At 35.7% G+C, this 16,358-nt stretch overlaps 2 protein-coding genes across 3 annotated transcripts; both read left to right on the plus strand.

Annotated features, from left to right (window-relative positions):
* The first annotated feature begins 743 nt into the window (after positions 1-743).
* On the plus strand, positions 744-8,803 carry frg1 (FSHD region gene 1). Its single transcript, XM_067499195.1, has 9 exons — positions 744-896; positions 2,003-2,070; positions 2,392-2,514; positions 4,540-4,597; positions 4,866-4,980; positions 5,765-5,869; positions 6,068-6,159; positions 7,871-7,981; positions 8,655-8,803. Exons 1-9 carry the CDS (start codon positions 763-765, stop codon positions 8,689-8,691), a joined length of 843 nt encoding a protein of 280 aa, XP_067355296.1. The 5' UTR covers positions 744-762; the 3' UTR covers positions 8,692-8,803.
* A 1,823-nt stretch (positions 8,804-10,626) lies between these two features.
* On the plus strand, positions 10,627-16,265 carry asah1b (N-acylsphingosine amidohydrolase (acid ceramidase) 1b). Of its 2 annotated transcripts, XM_067497212.1 has the most exons (14): positions 10,629-10,945; positions 11,071-11,117; positions 12,282-12,372; positions 12,514-12,600; positions 12,709-12,787; positions 12,905-12,979; positions 13,074-13,119; positions 13,206-13,350; positions 13,459-13,513; positions 13,612-13,693; positions 14,665-14,796; positions 15,046-15,169; positions 15,312-15,368; positions 15,463-16,265. In XM_067497212.1, exons 1-14 carry the CDS (start codon positions 10,877-10,879, stop codon positions 15,550-15,552), a joined length of 1,179 nt encoding a protein of 392 aa, XP_067353313.1. In that variant the 5' UTR covers positions 10,629-10,876; the 3' UTR covers positions 15,553-16,265. The 2 variants fall into 2 exon arrangements, with proteins under 2 accessions (XP_067353314.1, XP_067353313.1); XM_067497213.1 differs by lacking the exon at positions 15,312-15,368 and having other exon boundaries at positions 10,627-10,945.
* Positions 16,266-16,358: the final 93 nt, after the last annotated feature.

The raw sequence follows: 16,358 nt of genomic DNA on the forward strand, positions 1-16,358 counted from the left end.
ATGACTTGATTCCTTAAGAAGGCAACTAAGCTTGTCATTTAAGATCTGCTATAATTGATTATGATACATGAAGGGAGGCCCTGCAAATGATGTTGAATGTTCCTTTGTGGTTAACTTGACTGTGTATTAGGTCACTTCTAATAGTGTTCAAAAGAGCAGAATAGCACAAACTTTAAATTAAACACAGTTTCATGTTCAGCATGAAGTAATAATGATTTAACAAAATGAAAAGACACCAGTGGGGGGAAAAACATTTAAACTTAACACTATATATGCTGATGCATTTAAGATAAACCTGTTTAGACCTATATACTGTATCTGTCAGGCTGACTTATTGGTTTGGTTCTTATGCAGGCATTTTAAATATTTAACCACTGTATATTCTGAAGTGGTTCTGTATGTTGTTGTGTCACTGCATCACTTTACATCGACTTGTTTTTAGGAGGAGGACAACATATTGAAAACGTAGGCCTGCAAGATGATCACAAATTACTTATCCTTTCAAAAATAAAAAACACATGGTATCATGTTTTTGTTTTTGCATGTTTATTTATTTTACCTGTTTTATTATATTACAATATAATTTGACAGATTTGTTGCATTACAATTGTAGGTCACTTTAATGTTTACCTAAAATATTAGGGGCAGTGAGATTCTGGGACATTCATTGTTTTACAGCGTACACAAAGATACTTTAGTGTCCCAGGCATTTGGTCCTTAGGCGTATATGCTTAATTAGATGAGTTTTGAAAAAAAGTCGGAATGTCCCTCCACGGCTACCGTATTTTTGCTGAACGCCACTTGTCTTCAGTGTTTACAAACAGCTTCGTGACAAAAATGTCTGAATATTCACATGTAAAATCCACTAAACTTGTTTTGAAAGGTCAAAAGAAAGGGTAAGCTTTTCATATCTAGCAGTAGTAGTCGCTACCGTCATTAGCGGCCTCGTTGTTTACTAATGTGTTGGTCTCTGCAACGTGCTAACGGCTAACGAAAAGGCTAGCTAACGTTAGCGTAGCGAAGGACGATATAGTAACGTTAGCTAATGTTACCTTAACATTACTTTATGTTAATTGTAGATCGTAGTTAGCGATTTTAACTCTTAATAATTGTTCACATAGTGGTGCTTAACATTTTTAAACTCTGGCAGGCTCAGTGAGTAATTTCAGTCAGTCAATACATGGATTACAAATGCTAGCGTATATTCAACCATAGTTCAGTTTCCGAGAAACTTGCCAACGGTTTCGTAAAACAAGTAAATGAGATTAGCAGCGTTATAAATGTAACGCTAGAGCAACTTGCCATGTCTGCAATGTCCAAACAAATATGAACTTTCATTAGCTCACAGGCCACATTTGTCTATTAAAGATTGGTGTGCATTTACGTTTGTGAGCTATTGATTTGTTGTGGATGTATTAACACCAATTACCACCAATGATAAATGGTAAACTGCGCTTATGTACATATGTTAATAACTACCCAGAAATCACAGTCAGTAGAAATCAGACAACACTACAGAGAGCTACATTACTAAGAATGGCAAAATACGTCATTTAGTTAACCTAACACTTCTTTCAAAGTCTGGGTGACAAAAAAATTTTTGGCCTCGAAATATTTCTAGTGCTACTGTTTTGCTTTTGAGGCACTGTATTGTATTTTATTTATGTCTGCAAATCTGTGAAAACGAATGCAAACATTTAACTAAAAATGCAATTCCCTTTGCCGTTGTACTCCTTTTTAATTTTATACAGCCAAAAAGAAAAAAATCAAATTTTGTTTTGAATGTATGTTGTCGTCATTAAATGTCACGAAGCTTTGTTTTTCAAGGTCCTACAGCTGGAGTCCTGAAAGATCACAGCATTTTATGAGTTATTACTACTTTAAAGACCTTTGTAGTTATATTCAGAAAAAAGTATAAACGTATTTTAGAGATGAACTTTTCATGTCAAATTCAAATTAGAAATGACATTTTTTGACGCAATAGTCATTTTCTTTACTCCAGGAAAAACAAGAAGCACAAAGACAAAAAGAGAAAAGCAACAGATGAAGAAGAAAAACTTGATATCACCGGTATGTGGGACTTCTGTACTTCCAAACTCTGCAAGGCAACTAAAAATGTGTTGCATTCATTTGTCCTTTACGCAGCGAATATATTGTGTTCATGCTTTTCTAAACTATAGACTTGTGCATGTACATAGTACATGTGCATGTTGCAGTTTTGTTCATTCTGTTTGGCTCCAGTTAAAAGTAAAATGTTTGGTACACAGGAATACAGGGCCATGAGATAAACAAGGTTTAAGCTGCTGTGGTGCCATGCCAAACGTTTTTGATTCCTAATACTAAGCCTACAATGAAATCATAAACTTTGATATGGGTTTCTCTGCTTACCAGGTGGGTGGTGGTCTGTCAGCAACTTTGGGGAAATTACCGGAACAGTTGCCATAGAGATGCAGAATAACTCGTACATTCACGCCCTGGATACTGGGCTCTTTACAATCGGTGCACCACATAAAGGTAAGACAATATACTAAAGTGACCTTCACTATGCTGTTATGATTTGCACTGAAGGTAATTGCTTTTTGTCAGCTCAGTATTTAATTTCATATCAACTGGGGGATTCCTGAAATAGGGCCTGATTTTAATGTTGTGGTGGATGGACAAGAGTCCGCATGGACACTGTGAGCTGTATATCCCCAGATGCAGCAGGCAGTGTTCTGACTCCTGTGGAACATGACCGGTGTTTATTTTTCCTGTGCTGCTGATCCCAGTCCAGCAAAACAATAAAACCACTAGGTTGTTTTAGTGTTGTGGCTGACTGATGTATAGTCTACTTTCACTGTGGGCTGTGTGTGTTAGGGGATGAGGGGATGTGGGGTTCGCTTTCAGTGCAAAAAGCAGTAAGTATTTAAATAGTAAATTTAGAAATCAGACATAAAGGCTATACAGGGTTTGAGTTGAGGGGAAGTACAGAATTAAATAGAGTGTTCCCGCCTTACGGCAGTGATGTTCGCTGAAAGTCTGCCCAGAAAAGGATACCACTAACAACTCACATAAACCGCATTTTGTGAGAACCATTAAAAAAAGACTGGGATACTGAAATATCTTAATTCTTTTACTGACTCCTCATCCTCTGCATGCACACAAGCTCTTTTATATGAGAAAAAAGAGGATGTGAGCAAGCTGTATAGAAGGAGAGATTAGAGATTTTCCTCCTCTGGATTTTCTGCATATGTGCCACACTGTGATGATACAGCCTTTTAGAATCTGCAATAATGTTCACATCCACCTGCAGGACAGAGGAAACTTACTGATGTTCACTGTGACAGCACAGAGGGTCATAGTTTGACATATTCCAAAGATAATCAATTACCTCTGCTTTATCAGTGTTCCCTTCAAATTCTTCTGAGCTTTGATTCATAGTAAAGGTCACGAAGTGGCCTAATCACAGGCTTATGAAATCATTGGGAATCCAGGGGACCTTGTTGTAAAATTAAACATAAAATGGAACACAACAGTTCCTTTTCATTTCTCAATTGCCTCCAGTACTGGATCAAAATTAGCAAAGAACTCCATAGTCTGGGGGTGTACATTATTACAGATTTTCTGAATTCTTAAAACATTTAACACCTTTCTCAAAACAAAATGTTCAACAAAACTTTCAAATTAATAACTCAAAACTTTAAACAATACTTATCTAGTTTGCTACAGCTTTAAGATCTGATTGAACCTTTTTAGGTAACAAAAGTAACAAAGTCACACCTAAAAGTTACAGTACATGTAAAGTACACAGTAAGGTGTCTCAATGCAATGCTTATATGCACTCTAGATAGGGGACAGGGTAAAATGTTAAAATCACAGTCAGTGTTGTCAGTCAGTTACATGCTCTTAGGTATCCAGGTTGTGGTGGGCTTTCTCGGGAAAGCTGAATTCTTAACTGTCATGTAAATGTGAAAGCTGGTTTCTGGGATCAGGGTAGGGGATAAGGGGAACCAGATTTCCCCAGGTAGATTTCTGCCAGAGAATGCAAATTTCTCCTCCATGTGTATGTGTCGCCAGGTTTCCAATCGGCTTTTTCCAACAGCGTAACAAAAGGCTGCAGACAGGTTAGTGAGGAGCAGAATGAGGAGAGATCATTACCAGGGCACCAAGTACTAAAGTCCAATTAAAATATAAACTAAGTCAACCACATAGACATCGAAATAAGTTGCTTTCCATCAGGATTTTTCGTAAAATCAGACATCAGAGGCAAATAACTGACACTGTTTCTAATATACATAAAAATAAATGTAAATGTAAATCTGCTATATTTTTAGTATGTAAACAGCATAGTGGATGGTCTCATAAGGGAAATTCGCAAATTTAAACTTACCAAAAAAAGCTCAAATTCAGTTACTATTAAAAAGTTCATCAACCAGCATATGAACCCAAAACTATTAGACAAAACTCATTAAAAACAAATCTGAAAGTAAAATAAACAAATTACACACTGTAGCAGCTTCAAAAACATAAAAGCATAAAATATGGTTTTATGTGTTTTAGGTGATGAAGGACCAGATCCTCCAGAGCAATTTACTGCCATCAAGATCTCTGATACACGGTGAGTATGGAAGATAAACTGCACATTTTATTTGCATCCACCTATAATCCTACACCAACAGATTTATTACCTGATGTCTGCATTATATATGAAGCCTCTGTTTATCTTGTCTTGTGTACAGAGGTCACTTATGCCTCCTGGAATAGGTACTGCTGTTGTGGAACTTTTGTGCTAATTAACATTAACGTAGGCTTTATTATAATATGATAATGAAGGTGTAAACCTGTGTGTGTGTGTTTATTGTATTTATTTATGTATTTTGCTGCAGGATAGCATTAAAGTCTGGATATGGCAAATACCTGGGTATCAACTCTGAGGGTTTGGTAGTGGGGCGTTCTGATGCCATTGGCGCCAGGGAACAATGGGAACCAGTTTTCGAGGGTGTAAGTAAATATTAATATGCCTCTTATGTTGCATATCTATGCAGGTCATCATATCATTAGTAGTTACATATCAACAAACAAGAGGCAAACATGTTCTGAACATTGTTCTCCAGAACAAAGACAATCAACTTTAATATTAAACTACATTATATTAACACATTGTTTTTTCCAACTTCATTTGAAGTGATGTTCTCACTTGCATGCATCTCTTAGCCAGAGATGCATGTGAGCTTATACCTGGCTCAGCTGACATTGAGCCCGGTTGAAATGCTTGAAATAGTTGAAAAATGAATACAGCATTGTTGTTAGCTTTACCCTTAGTAACATTTTAATGTATATAAACCGGGCAATGGTGTAAGTTGAAATTGAACAGGGTATGTTAGCTTCAGTCTTTGTACATTGTACATTGGGGATCCACCCAATTAAATGTCAAAAACAGTAAAATTCATTAAAATTCAAAACAATTAAATTCATTATCTTTTCATTATTTTTTTCCTGCATTTCATGGCTCATCTCCTGGCGTATTGAAGTTAAGCGCATGAGAGAAAACACTTCGTAGTCATGAACAGCTGACTCTTTATTCAGAGAGCAACTGCCTTATCACTATACGACATTACTCGCCTTGATGCTGTGTTGAACCTATAAATAACCTTTCCAGCAGAACCTTGAGAGTCTTTTACATCAAATATCAGGCAACTTTTCATGCCTGCCACAACCACCAATCCCACTGCAATTCTGTCTAATCTATTGCTTCCTTTGCTGTTTTCTTTTGCTTCTGCCTCAGAGTAAAATGGCTCTCTTGGCTGCAAATAGCTGTTTCATCTCCTACAGTGACAGTGGGGACATTGTGGCCAAGAGCAAGACAGCAGGAGATGACGAGATGGTGAAGGTGATGTGTAAATTGTCTTCCTTCCATACGGTTGCATGTTAATTCTTTCATTTTAAGCATTCATTCTCTGTGGGGACCTGACTCTTGAGTTGGAAGGGGAAAAATGTTTGTGACCTTTACTTCAGGGGGTTCAAGGTATTGATATTTAATGCACAACTTCTCAATTTCTGTTTTTTTCCTCTCCTGAATGATGATCAGATCAGATCAAATGCGGAGCAAGAGGTCAAGCGTAAAGATGACATTGCAGATGAGGACAGGGGCAACGTGAAGTCCTGTGAGATCAATTATGTGTACGTACCCTCCACTGTGTCAAACTTTAGTGCTGACTTAATACACAAGCAGTCCAATCAGAAACACATGAAGGAAGCCCATGTTGAGTTCTTTTTGCATAAAACTTTCAAATTAGTGGTCTTGGTTTTTTGCAGCATTAATTGTGCAGTTTAATAGCCAATCATTAACTATTTCATCCAAGTACTGTTCAAATTAAGGTGCTGTGAGGACTGATACAGGCTGGAGCTCAAAGGTATTCATGGATGCTGGGGTGCTGGTTTTGACAGTTTATAGTATGGATATGTTACATGGTGCAATGAAATAATTATTAAAGCTTTCACCTTGACAGTTTTATTGATAAAGAACAAACTTTCACTGTCTTTTTCTTCGTTAGTTATATCCGGAAAGGTGCCAAACAGTTTGTGAAGTGAACAGTGAATTAAGCACCATTTTTGTGCTGTGGAACCAAATGTTTTTTTTTTTTTTTTTTTTTTTTTGCTGTTTTTTACAAATAGCTGTTTTGTTTTTTGTTGTTGTTTATATTGTTTAGGGCTGTGCTAAAACTATTTCACTTGTTTGGCCTAGAGGATTTTTTAAACATTTAAAAAAGAAATCTTTGCAATGAGCCATGTAATAAGAAAATGTCACATTTACAAAATCAAATTATGGAGGTAGTGTTGTAGCTGTAGTGTAGTGTAGTGTAGTTATAGTTGTGGTGTAGTGTGTAGAGACGGTGTCCAGGGTGATATGCAAAAAGTGTAGAGTATATTTCAATTTTTATATTTTATGTGGAATCTTTCTTTAAGCTGTTATATTTATAACACTTTTTTCCGGGTTTTTTATTTTTTATTTTTATTTTCACTTTTACAGTTTGAGCAGTGTGCAATGCATCGTCCTCTGAATGAAAGTTTGAGGCCTTTATTGATATTGAGAGGAAAACTTTGATTTCCTCCCCATTACCCTCACAGTGTGTCTGTCCACACTGACAAGATTGTGACAACAAAATCATATTCTTGGATGGGAGATCACACATTTAAGCTGCCGCCTCTTCAGTCCTGTACCATTAAGATGCAATTGATGGTCTGCTGTTAAGAACGGGAAGCGAGCAATACTACAATATAGCAAGTGTTTTATATACTGCCTGTCTGTGGCCTATTAAGTTCCAGGCAATATGTCTGAAGCAGTTTTTTCTCCGTGCCATGGTTTGCCTTGTGTTCCCACTCTATTATTTGTTTTAAATGAATGCTGGGAAAATGGACTCATCATGTTGACATGTTGATAATGGCTGCCCTTGAGCCTGTGTCTTGATGTAGTGTTTAGTGTCGGAAATGCCTTTCAGGATGGAGTGCAGCTTGGGAATCATAAAACATAGGCAGGGCGACAACAAAAAAAAATCTTAAGTTTCTTTCTAAATAGATCATATGTTTATGGCAGGATTGTGGAAGATATTTAACTACCTCATTAGTTAACATTGAAAACACATTGTTCTAAGCTATTCAAAAAACAAAATTGTGAAGGCTGTCAGCGTTCATGTGCTCTGCTGTAGTTAATACATGGATTAATACATGCTATGCTTAGAGCCTCTGTGTCTGTTCTAACAAAAATAGGATAAAATGTGAAAAATCTTAATAAGTTCGAGGGAGAGTCTGTGCATGTGTTTGGCATTGTGAGTAATTTGCTTTCGCACATCATTTTGCAACTTTCTTATTAACGTTGCCGTGTAATTTGCAGGAAGAAGTTCCAGAGTTTTCAAGATCGGCGGCTCAGGGTTAATGAGGAAGCCTCCTCCACACTAAAGAGAGCCAGAATGGACGGGAAGTTTCATGAGGCTCTGCTTGACAGGTGTGAAAATGGACTCAATATACATTTACTTCCAAACATTAGTTGTAAATCCTTCACTAATCCCTCTTTTACTGTCATAAAACATGTAAACAACAGATTACTCAATTTTTGTGTTAAATTGAATCTACACATAAAAGACAGGTATTCAGGTTTACCCTCCAAGTTTAGAGCACATTGTTGCTTTTGAAGTAATGCAGTGTTTTATACTATATTGGTAAAAAAAAAAGAAGTAAGGTTTATGAAGGCATGAATCTTAATACATGTGGAAATTATAGGTTTATGCTTTGTAATTTATTTAACTTTTATGAATATTTCCAGAATCTCGTTCTCATATTAACAATGTAGTGATGTGTATAGATCCATACAAAAGGTTACGCAGCCACAAAAATACTATGCATTAGGACCTTTCATGTTTTTCTGATGTAATGTTTCTGAAGTGTTTGCTTTGCAGTATTAATGTGTATTTGAGCTAGTGAAAGCTCATAGAGTTCAGGTAGCATTGTGTTGTCATTGTAACAAATTGCCAAAATACATTCAACATCCTACCATTATAAAATTAGCCATGCGATCATATCACACAGGACAGCATAACTCAACACAGCTGCATTTTCACAAGTCAAGATTTTAAGAAACAAAATTATTTTGACAATTTTTATAATGTTTTTCATTTCAGGAGAAGCAAAATGAAAGCGGACAGGTACTGCAAGTGAAGACTCGATGTAGATTAATGGCATCACTTTGTAAATGTCTTGATTTAAAAACTCTCACATTAGATATACATTTTGTTTGTTTTTGTATTTTTAATAAACATTACATGGCCAAGTCGTGCATCAATGCTTTGTTTTTATTTTATGCAGCCAGCTGGATTCATCTTTGTGGTGTATCAGGTGATTCAAACTACCCTGTTCACTATATATATTAACCATCCCTAAACTTTGCTGTGACTCATCAGATTGTTAGCGGTGTTTTTCATGAGTTTATGTAAGATGAAATGCATCCAAATGATTCACATATTCATTCACATTTGGAAAATAATACTTTATATTGTCTGCTCCCCATACACTCAACAGTCTACCTTTGTTCAAAGTCCACACACAAATACAGCGTAATCCAGACCCAACTCTTTAAAAAGTTAGTGTGAGCTGAGCCATACTGTTTTATACCTATTATTACTTGAATTTGATTAACTTTAAACCCTCATGTTTGTCATCCTAAAAAATTGGGCAGATCTGGAAAAGGCTTTCAACAAGATTAGAATTATATTGGGTAACACACCCTGGCTCTAGGGCATCCAGTTCATTGGAAAAGTGCTGGATGAAGTTGGGGACTAAGCTCTCTAAAGGCCAGTTCTAAAGAAACCAATTACCTAGCTTGGCTAGTTCATGCATTAAGATTTTGTCATGCAGAAACCAGAAGGAACTTTCTCTAAACATCTGCCACTAAGCTGGAAGCTCACTGTTATGTAAACTATGATAGTGTGTAGTAAAATTATGATTTCCTTCAGCAGGAAATAAGAGCCAGCTCAAACTATGAAAAACAGACCCAGATAAAAGTTGTGTTAGATTTGCTAGACATTACCCCGTCCCACCTTCTTAGATGTGAGACATCACTGCTTTGATGGTGAAATCGTTATCTGTATATTAGACTGTTGGTCAAGAAGAAGACAAATATTTAGAGGGTGTCATATAAATGTTTTTTCTATTTTCTTACATTTTATAGGATCAATGTTAATCAAGAACATAGATGTATATGTATTTCTGCATTTGGAAGAAGCACTTGAATTCTTTACTTAGGTAAAAGGACGAATTCCATTAAAAATGTAGGGAGAATGGGGGTTAGAAAGCTAGGATGGTGACAATCAGCCCCCCTACACCCCTGGGGTTAAATCTGCTTGGGACAGGTAAAAAGCGACATCTCTCTTGCTGTCAATTAGCAATGACACTGAAATAAAATCATAAATGTATTATAAGGAACTGACAAAATATGAAAACTAAAAGTATTCTTCTATGAGTAATACATATGAGATAATAAGATTAATTGTCAATTTTATTTTACAATTTGTTATTTTAGCCTGTTTCGTCATGAAATCTAGTCATGAGATGATTATTTAGTGGAAAAGAAGGAAGAAGAAGTCACGTTAAGCAGATTTCTACTGTTTGAAATTGTTTGTGTGTAAGTTTCTGTTCTACTTGAACCTCCAAAATCAATCCGAGTTCCTTTTGGGTAAATTTAAGAATCAATGGAGACCTTAAACAAAATTAGACGCAAAGTAGACACTGAGTAAGTGTAACAAGCCAATAAGGTTTAATTTTCTAATTTTCTCTATTTCTCAAACACATATATATTTTATATTCACTATTAACGAAGACATGGCATACAAATGTCTAAAAACTGTAAGTGCTCAGGGAACCTAGCGTATTTGCTTATTACTTTGCACCTCCACGCGTCGTTTAACAGATTAATGTTTAGAAACAAATGTGAAATAGAAAACATATATTTGGACACTCTTTAAATAGGTATTGCAGGTGTCGCGTGACGACATGAATCAACAAACCATGTCGGTGGTCACGTTATGGGAACGACCAATGGATGTGAAATCAGTTTTTAATAGGTGGATTATTTCCCCTTGTTAAAACGTTTTGACCATGGCTGTCAATTTTATGGCCAACATAAGAAACCAGGCTGTTTATGATGTACTTTTCATCTGTAGCCTGTGACTTTCTTCCCTTTTATTTGTGAAGACGACGTTTAATTTCCTTTGGAAAACGTCCAGCTTCCCCTCTTGCACAAACGTCAGCTCCCTGTCACGAGGTAAACAGCAGCAACTTCCGCAGTAAACTTCATGTTCACAAAACGACGCTGGGACAAAGGTGTTCGGCTGAAAGTCTTCTTAAAATGGATCCTTGCGTTTATCTTTTTTTAGCGTCTTTACTCTCCGTCACATCGGCACAATTTATACCACCAGTAAGTTAGATTTCTGCTCAGTTATTTTGGGGTTAAGCGTGTTAGAAAGACAAACCAGAGACGCCTACATTGATACTCTTTCAACATTCAACACTGATTTTCTGCTTTTTTTCATGTATTTGCAGTATACCGAAGACTGTCGGACAGAAATGTATCCGCCAAACGGCCCCACGTAAGTAAGATTAATCTGTACGCGAGAGTGTCGTAAAAAATACATTTTACATTGATATTAAGTCTCTGTTTTGCATGTTCGAAGTCACTTGTTTTGTAACGTATGGTGCCTTCAATATCTCCCCGTAAATCTTAGCACCCGAGCGAGTTGCAGTTTGCACTTCTTGTGTTTGTTAGTAAATCTGCAAACACAGGTTGTACCTTAGCTGCAGCTATCTATAATTTTCGTTATGATGAATCTCCATCAATTTTTAAATGTCAGAAAACAGTGGGAAATTTTGATCGCATTGCAAGGTCATGGGTTTAAATGTCTAGGTTTGTTCAAGCCGAAGTTTACAGTTCAAAGGTCTTTAGTGATATAAAACAGAAAGTCTTTCTATTTTACTAGTGTAAACAGCAGCTTTTAGTGGATGCTTAAAAATGAATCAAATGATAAAATGTCCAAATTTAGGACCATTTTTCTGTTGATTACTCGGCCATTCCCCTTTATCTAATTATAGCTTCAGTTTGTTGTTGCTTGAGAACTTGCATAACTTTACTTGTACATAACAGACAAGTAATCTAAAACACTGTCAGTTATAATTGGCTTCAAAACAATTAATTCACAACAAGAATCTCAGCAGTTATAATTTCATAAAAAGACACTGTTGGGTCATTGGGGACATGAATGCACGTTTTTTTTAAGCTTGAATTCAATATTTTAGTTTATACTGCTACAATTTCAATTGTGCTTTGTTTGATTTGTCTCTTTAAAGACCTTTAACAATTCTGGTGACCCCTCAAATCAATTAGTTAATGAAAATACATTTTGCTCTGTGTTTTACTCTATGCTGTATCAGCAATCAGTTGTCTAAACGCCAAGAAGTCACATTTTTTAACAAATGTATTTTGCCAATTTTATCTTAAGTTCGGGCTTATCCCTTTTGTTCTTTTGTTTTAGCAAAAATATATCACAATTACATTTGTTTTTCCCCTTTAACTGCATAACATTTCTACTCACATTTTAGATACTTTAATAAAGGCTGTATCAGCAAGTGCTACTTTTAGGAAAGAATAGTAATTAATTTAAAAATGTTGAAAACAGAAATATAAATTTAACTCAGTAAGGATGTTACATTTACCATCATATTCCATCTATAGTTTTACAGTTTTTATTTCTGCTCAGGTTCAGAGGACCTGTGAGTTGGTACACGGTGGACCTTGATTTACCAGCCAGCAAGAGATGGACTGCTGTCATTACTGAGAAAAAGACTGATGTAAGAACATTGTCAAGAACTTCAAAATAATGTTATGAAGAATGTCACCTTTCTTTAAAAAAAAAAAAATATATATATATATATTTATATATTTATATATTTATATATTTATTTTACAAAAGATGATTATTTTCTTTTCAGCTGGTCAACATGATTCAGGCCATCAAAGACTTGGCCAACGCTTTCGTGCCCAGCGGAAGGCTGATAGAGCTGGTTGACATTACACTGGTGAGAGTCATTCTCATCTAAACTGTGTTTTACTTTAATAATTGACAATTGTTTTATTGTAATGACCTTTTTTTTTATGACTGTGCTATGTTTTATGTTTTTCTACAGCCTTTGATGGTGGAAACACTGCCAAACCCATTCAGGGAGGAAATTAAAGGGATTGCCACAGTTTCGGGGGTTCCTCTTGGTAAGAAAAAACTAGGTTATCAACTCTGCCTTTACTGATTTACAACTGTTTGTAAAAGATGTTCTGTCATCCTCTGCCCTTTTTCATACATTCACACGTTTAATTTTTACAATTTAGGTGAAGTTGTTTTGTTCAACATCTTTTATGAGGTGTTCACTGTGTGCACATCAGTAGTTGCAGAAGACCATAAGGGTGAGTGCATACAATTGACTGCTTTTCAGAATCAGTGACATTTACATAATGCAGTATAAGTAGTGAAATGCTTTTTGACTTGGTCCTCTTGCAGGTAATCTCATTCATGGTAGAAATCTGGATTTTGGATTATTTATGGGGTGAGAACATATTATTGAAGCTTGATAGTCGTGACTCAGATCTGGGTAAATAACATTTTGTGTAATGAGCTGGTCTCTCTTCCTAGCTGGGATGTGAAAAACAAGTCATGGATCATTAGTGAGAAGCTAAAGCCTCTAGTGGTCAACCTGGACTTCAAGAGGAATAACCAGACGGTCTTCAAGTCTACAAACTTTGCTGGATATGTTGGCATGCTGACTGGCATCAAGCCTGTAAGTAATTTCACATAAAAATATAATTTAAAAAAAAGCATAAAGCATCATTTAAGAAGTGTAAACAACTTGGAGTTCTAAATTGAACAAGCAAATGTTTCCTCTTAGCACACATTCACGCTGACTATGAATGAACGCTTCAGTCTCGATGGAGGATACGTTGGTGAGTGAAACCATTTGCTCAGCTGTGTTTATGCAGGTATTAGAGAGAAACTAAGTATGATGTTTAGTAAACGATTATCTCAATTCGGACACATGCAGGAATCTTGGAATGGATCCTGGGGCAGAGAGATGGGATGTGGATGAGCTTTCTCACTCGCTCTGTACTAGAAAATGCAAACAGGTATTTTATTTCTGATTACTGATTTAAAAATATAAACAAATGTATTTATTTTAAACACCGACTGAACTTGATGCTCTTGATGACATCTAGGAAGTTCACAGAGGAAGTTTTCCACATCTGCATCATAAAGTTTTTGAGAAATTTAAGTACTGGGCATTTAGGAGAGAATGGTTTCAGTATCATAATTTGAGAATTTCAAAAATGAAAACAATGGTTTTCTTTTATTAATTTCTTTTAATCAAAAATGCACCTTTTTAGTTTATTGCTACAGTATTAAAAACTAAACAAAAAAGTTAAATATGTTTTCTATATTCTATTTTTGTGCCATAAAATGTAAACAAACTTTTAACTCCAAAATATTTAAAAGTAACTTAAAATCTACATGGTAGAGTAGGATTTTTAAAAAAGTACTTAAGTAGTTGAGTAAATGTATTTAATTACTTACACTCACTGCTGCTAATGGTGCTGTAGAACAGTGTCTCTATGAGAGACTCTCTGTATAATGTTATGTGCTGTAAAATGTTGATTTGCACCAGAAAAAGAATCCAGAAGAAAAATTCACAAAAGGTTTTTGCATATATATTGGATACAAAATGTATTGCCTTTGACAAATTTCCATAAATGAACGAACACCCATCTGTACTGTTGAAACTCTACATGGCCACTTTGTGCATTGCCAAATTTATGGCTGAAATCAAGTTTATTTTTAGAGATCCTTTTAATAAAACATGATTCAAAAGAAACACAAAGATTTGAAAATGGCATTTAAAGAGTAACATTTAATATAAAATAAACAGTATATTACCAGTTATTAATAACTTATCAAACTTAAGTAAAATACAATGGAAAAGTTTAACACTAAGATTTTTAAATAACAGAATTAAAGCAGGCTGCTCCAGATTTGTCATCTGGCTGTCTCTGCAGATTATGTGATGTTGGCCCTTTTTGAAAACACGTTCTCTCATTATCAGCTACGACGAGGCCAAAAAACTCCTGGCTCAGACGAAGCTGCTCGCTCCAGCCTATTTTATACTGGGAGGAAACCAAACGGGCCAGGGCTGCGTCATCACCAGGTCCAGAATTCTCAGTATTAATATTCTGGAGTAAGTACCGGTGCTTATGCTGGAATTGTGATTCTAAATGCTTGTTAAATTTGGTGTACCATACAAACCAGTCCTGGTGTTTCATAAAATATACAGGGAAGTGAAAGTCACTTAAATGTGACAGTGACACACCTTGTAAAAAGACACTGACCACTCACACAAAGAACTGATGACAGCATTGGTTTCATATCACCTGATCTAATTATTACACAATTATTTTTTTTTCCCCGTCTAACTATTCTACTTCAGGATTGACTTAAAGCTGGGCCGGTGGTACGTCCTGGAGACAAACTATGACCACTGGGAGGAGCCTTTTTTCCTAGATGACCGCAGAACTCCTGCTATGAAGTGTATGAACCAGACCACACAGGCAGTGAGTACTGATGACAACCTTTTTCTGTGTAGAACTGGAACAATCTCTTACTCCAGACATAGGACTTAGGCCTGAAATGAAACTCTGAAAAGAAACACTACATTCCTAATACACATTTGATAATTTTTTTTTTTTTAAAAAGAACATCTCTTTCAAGACCATGTATGATGTGCTTTCAACCAAACCAGTGTTAAACAAGGTGAGTCTTTTGTCAACAGTTTGGACTTACAAATTCAATGCTTGCTAACGTATGAGTTTAAAGGAAACCTTTCTTCTCCGTGTGCCTTTTCCAGTTGACAACATATACTACACTGATGCAAGTATCTGAAGGCAAACTGGAGTCATATATCCGTGACTGCCCTGAGCCATGCATGCCCTGGTGATCCTGAGTCACTTTTAGTTCTTGGGACAAAATGTTGGATCGTCACTTTAAGTGTTTGCACAGCTACTAATTACCTAAACCAAAGTTTTCCTCTCAAATGTCATTCTGACATTATCTTCCCTTTTTCAGACAATTCAGGAAAACCTAAAAAAAGGTGACTTCACTGAATTTCAAATTGCTTCTAATTTTGAGAGCATGTGTTTACATAATAGCAAAACTTCCCTCTGTATTCTCTATAGTAAAATGTCTCCAGGTTATGGGAGAAGTTAAAATGATGCGGTGTTGTGCTCTTATTATAAAGTTGTAGTTTGGCCTGCTCATCCAGACACTTTTAATATCGAAAGGTAGAGGGAAGCTTAGAAGGATTAATACAATGAAACCCTCAAACAAGACCCATGAGTAGTATTTTGAATACTGAAGTCAGCCTTTAAAGTCTAAAAAAAAATACTAAATCCTACTGACTTGAAATTGGTAATAAAGTGAATCAAATGTGTAAATGTCTATTCTGTTATTTGCTGCTGTGTTCACATGTGTCATTTGCAGTATGGATCTTATCTGGGGTTTAGGGTCTTGTGAGATAAATGCACTTGTATATAATTTAGTTAATGCAACATTTTCACAGATCTAGCCCAATCTGAAATTTAAAATTATAATACCATTTGTACCCAATTGCCAACTATGTTAATGGTCAATAAAAGTTATTCATAATTTAAACTGTTGGTCTTGTAATTTTGAACCATGTGAGTCTGTTTAAATGAAATAAATTTCTGAGAAGTGAAATTTCTCAGTTACTGAACAGTAGTGTTA

Source organism: Channa argus, chromosome 3 (assembly GCF_033026475.1).
Source record: "Channa argus isolate prfri chromosome 3, Channa argus male v1.0, whole genome shotgun sequence".
NCBI lineage: Eukaryota > Metazoa > Chordata > Actinopteri > Anabantiformes > Channidae > Channa > Channa argus.

Excerpts from the sequence above, each read along its gene's own strand:
- asah1b (XM_067497212.1), top strand. The coding sequence starts at position 10,877 with ATGGATCCTTGCGTTTATCTTTTTTTAGCGTCTTTACTCTCCGTCACA. Across the intron at positions 10,946-11,070 it reads CGGCACAATTTATACCACCA|TATACCGAAGACTGTCGGAC; the intron begins GTAAGTTAGATT and ends ATGTATTTGCAG. Across the intron at positions 11,118-12,281 it reads TATCCGCCAAACGGCCCCAC|GTTCAGAGGACCTGTGAGTT; the intron begins GTAAGTAAGATT and ends ATTTCTGCTCAG.
- frg1 (XM_067499195.1), top strand. The coding sequence starts at position 763 with ATGTCCCTCCACGGCTACCGTATTTTTGCTGAACGCCACTTGTCTTCA. Across the intron at positions 897-2,002 it reads TTGAAAGGTCAAAAGAAAGG|GAAAAACAAGAAGCACAAAG; the intron begins GTAAGCTTTTCA and ends TCTTTACTCCAG. Across the intron at positions 2,071-2,391 it reads AGAAAAACTTGATATCACCG|GTGGGTGGTGGTCTGTCAGC; the intron begins GTATGTGGGACT and ends TCTGCTTACCAG.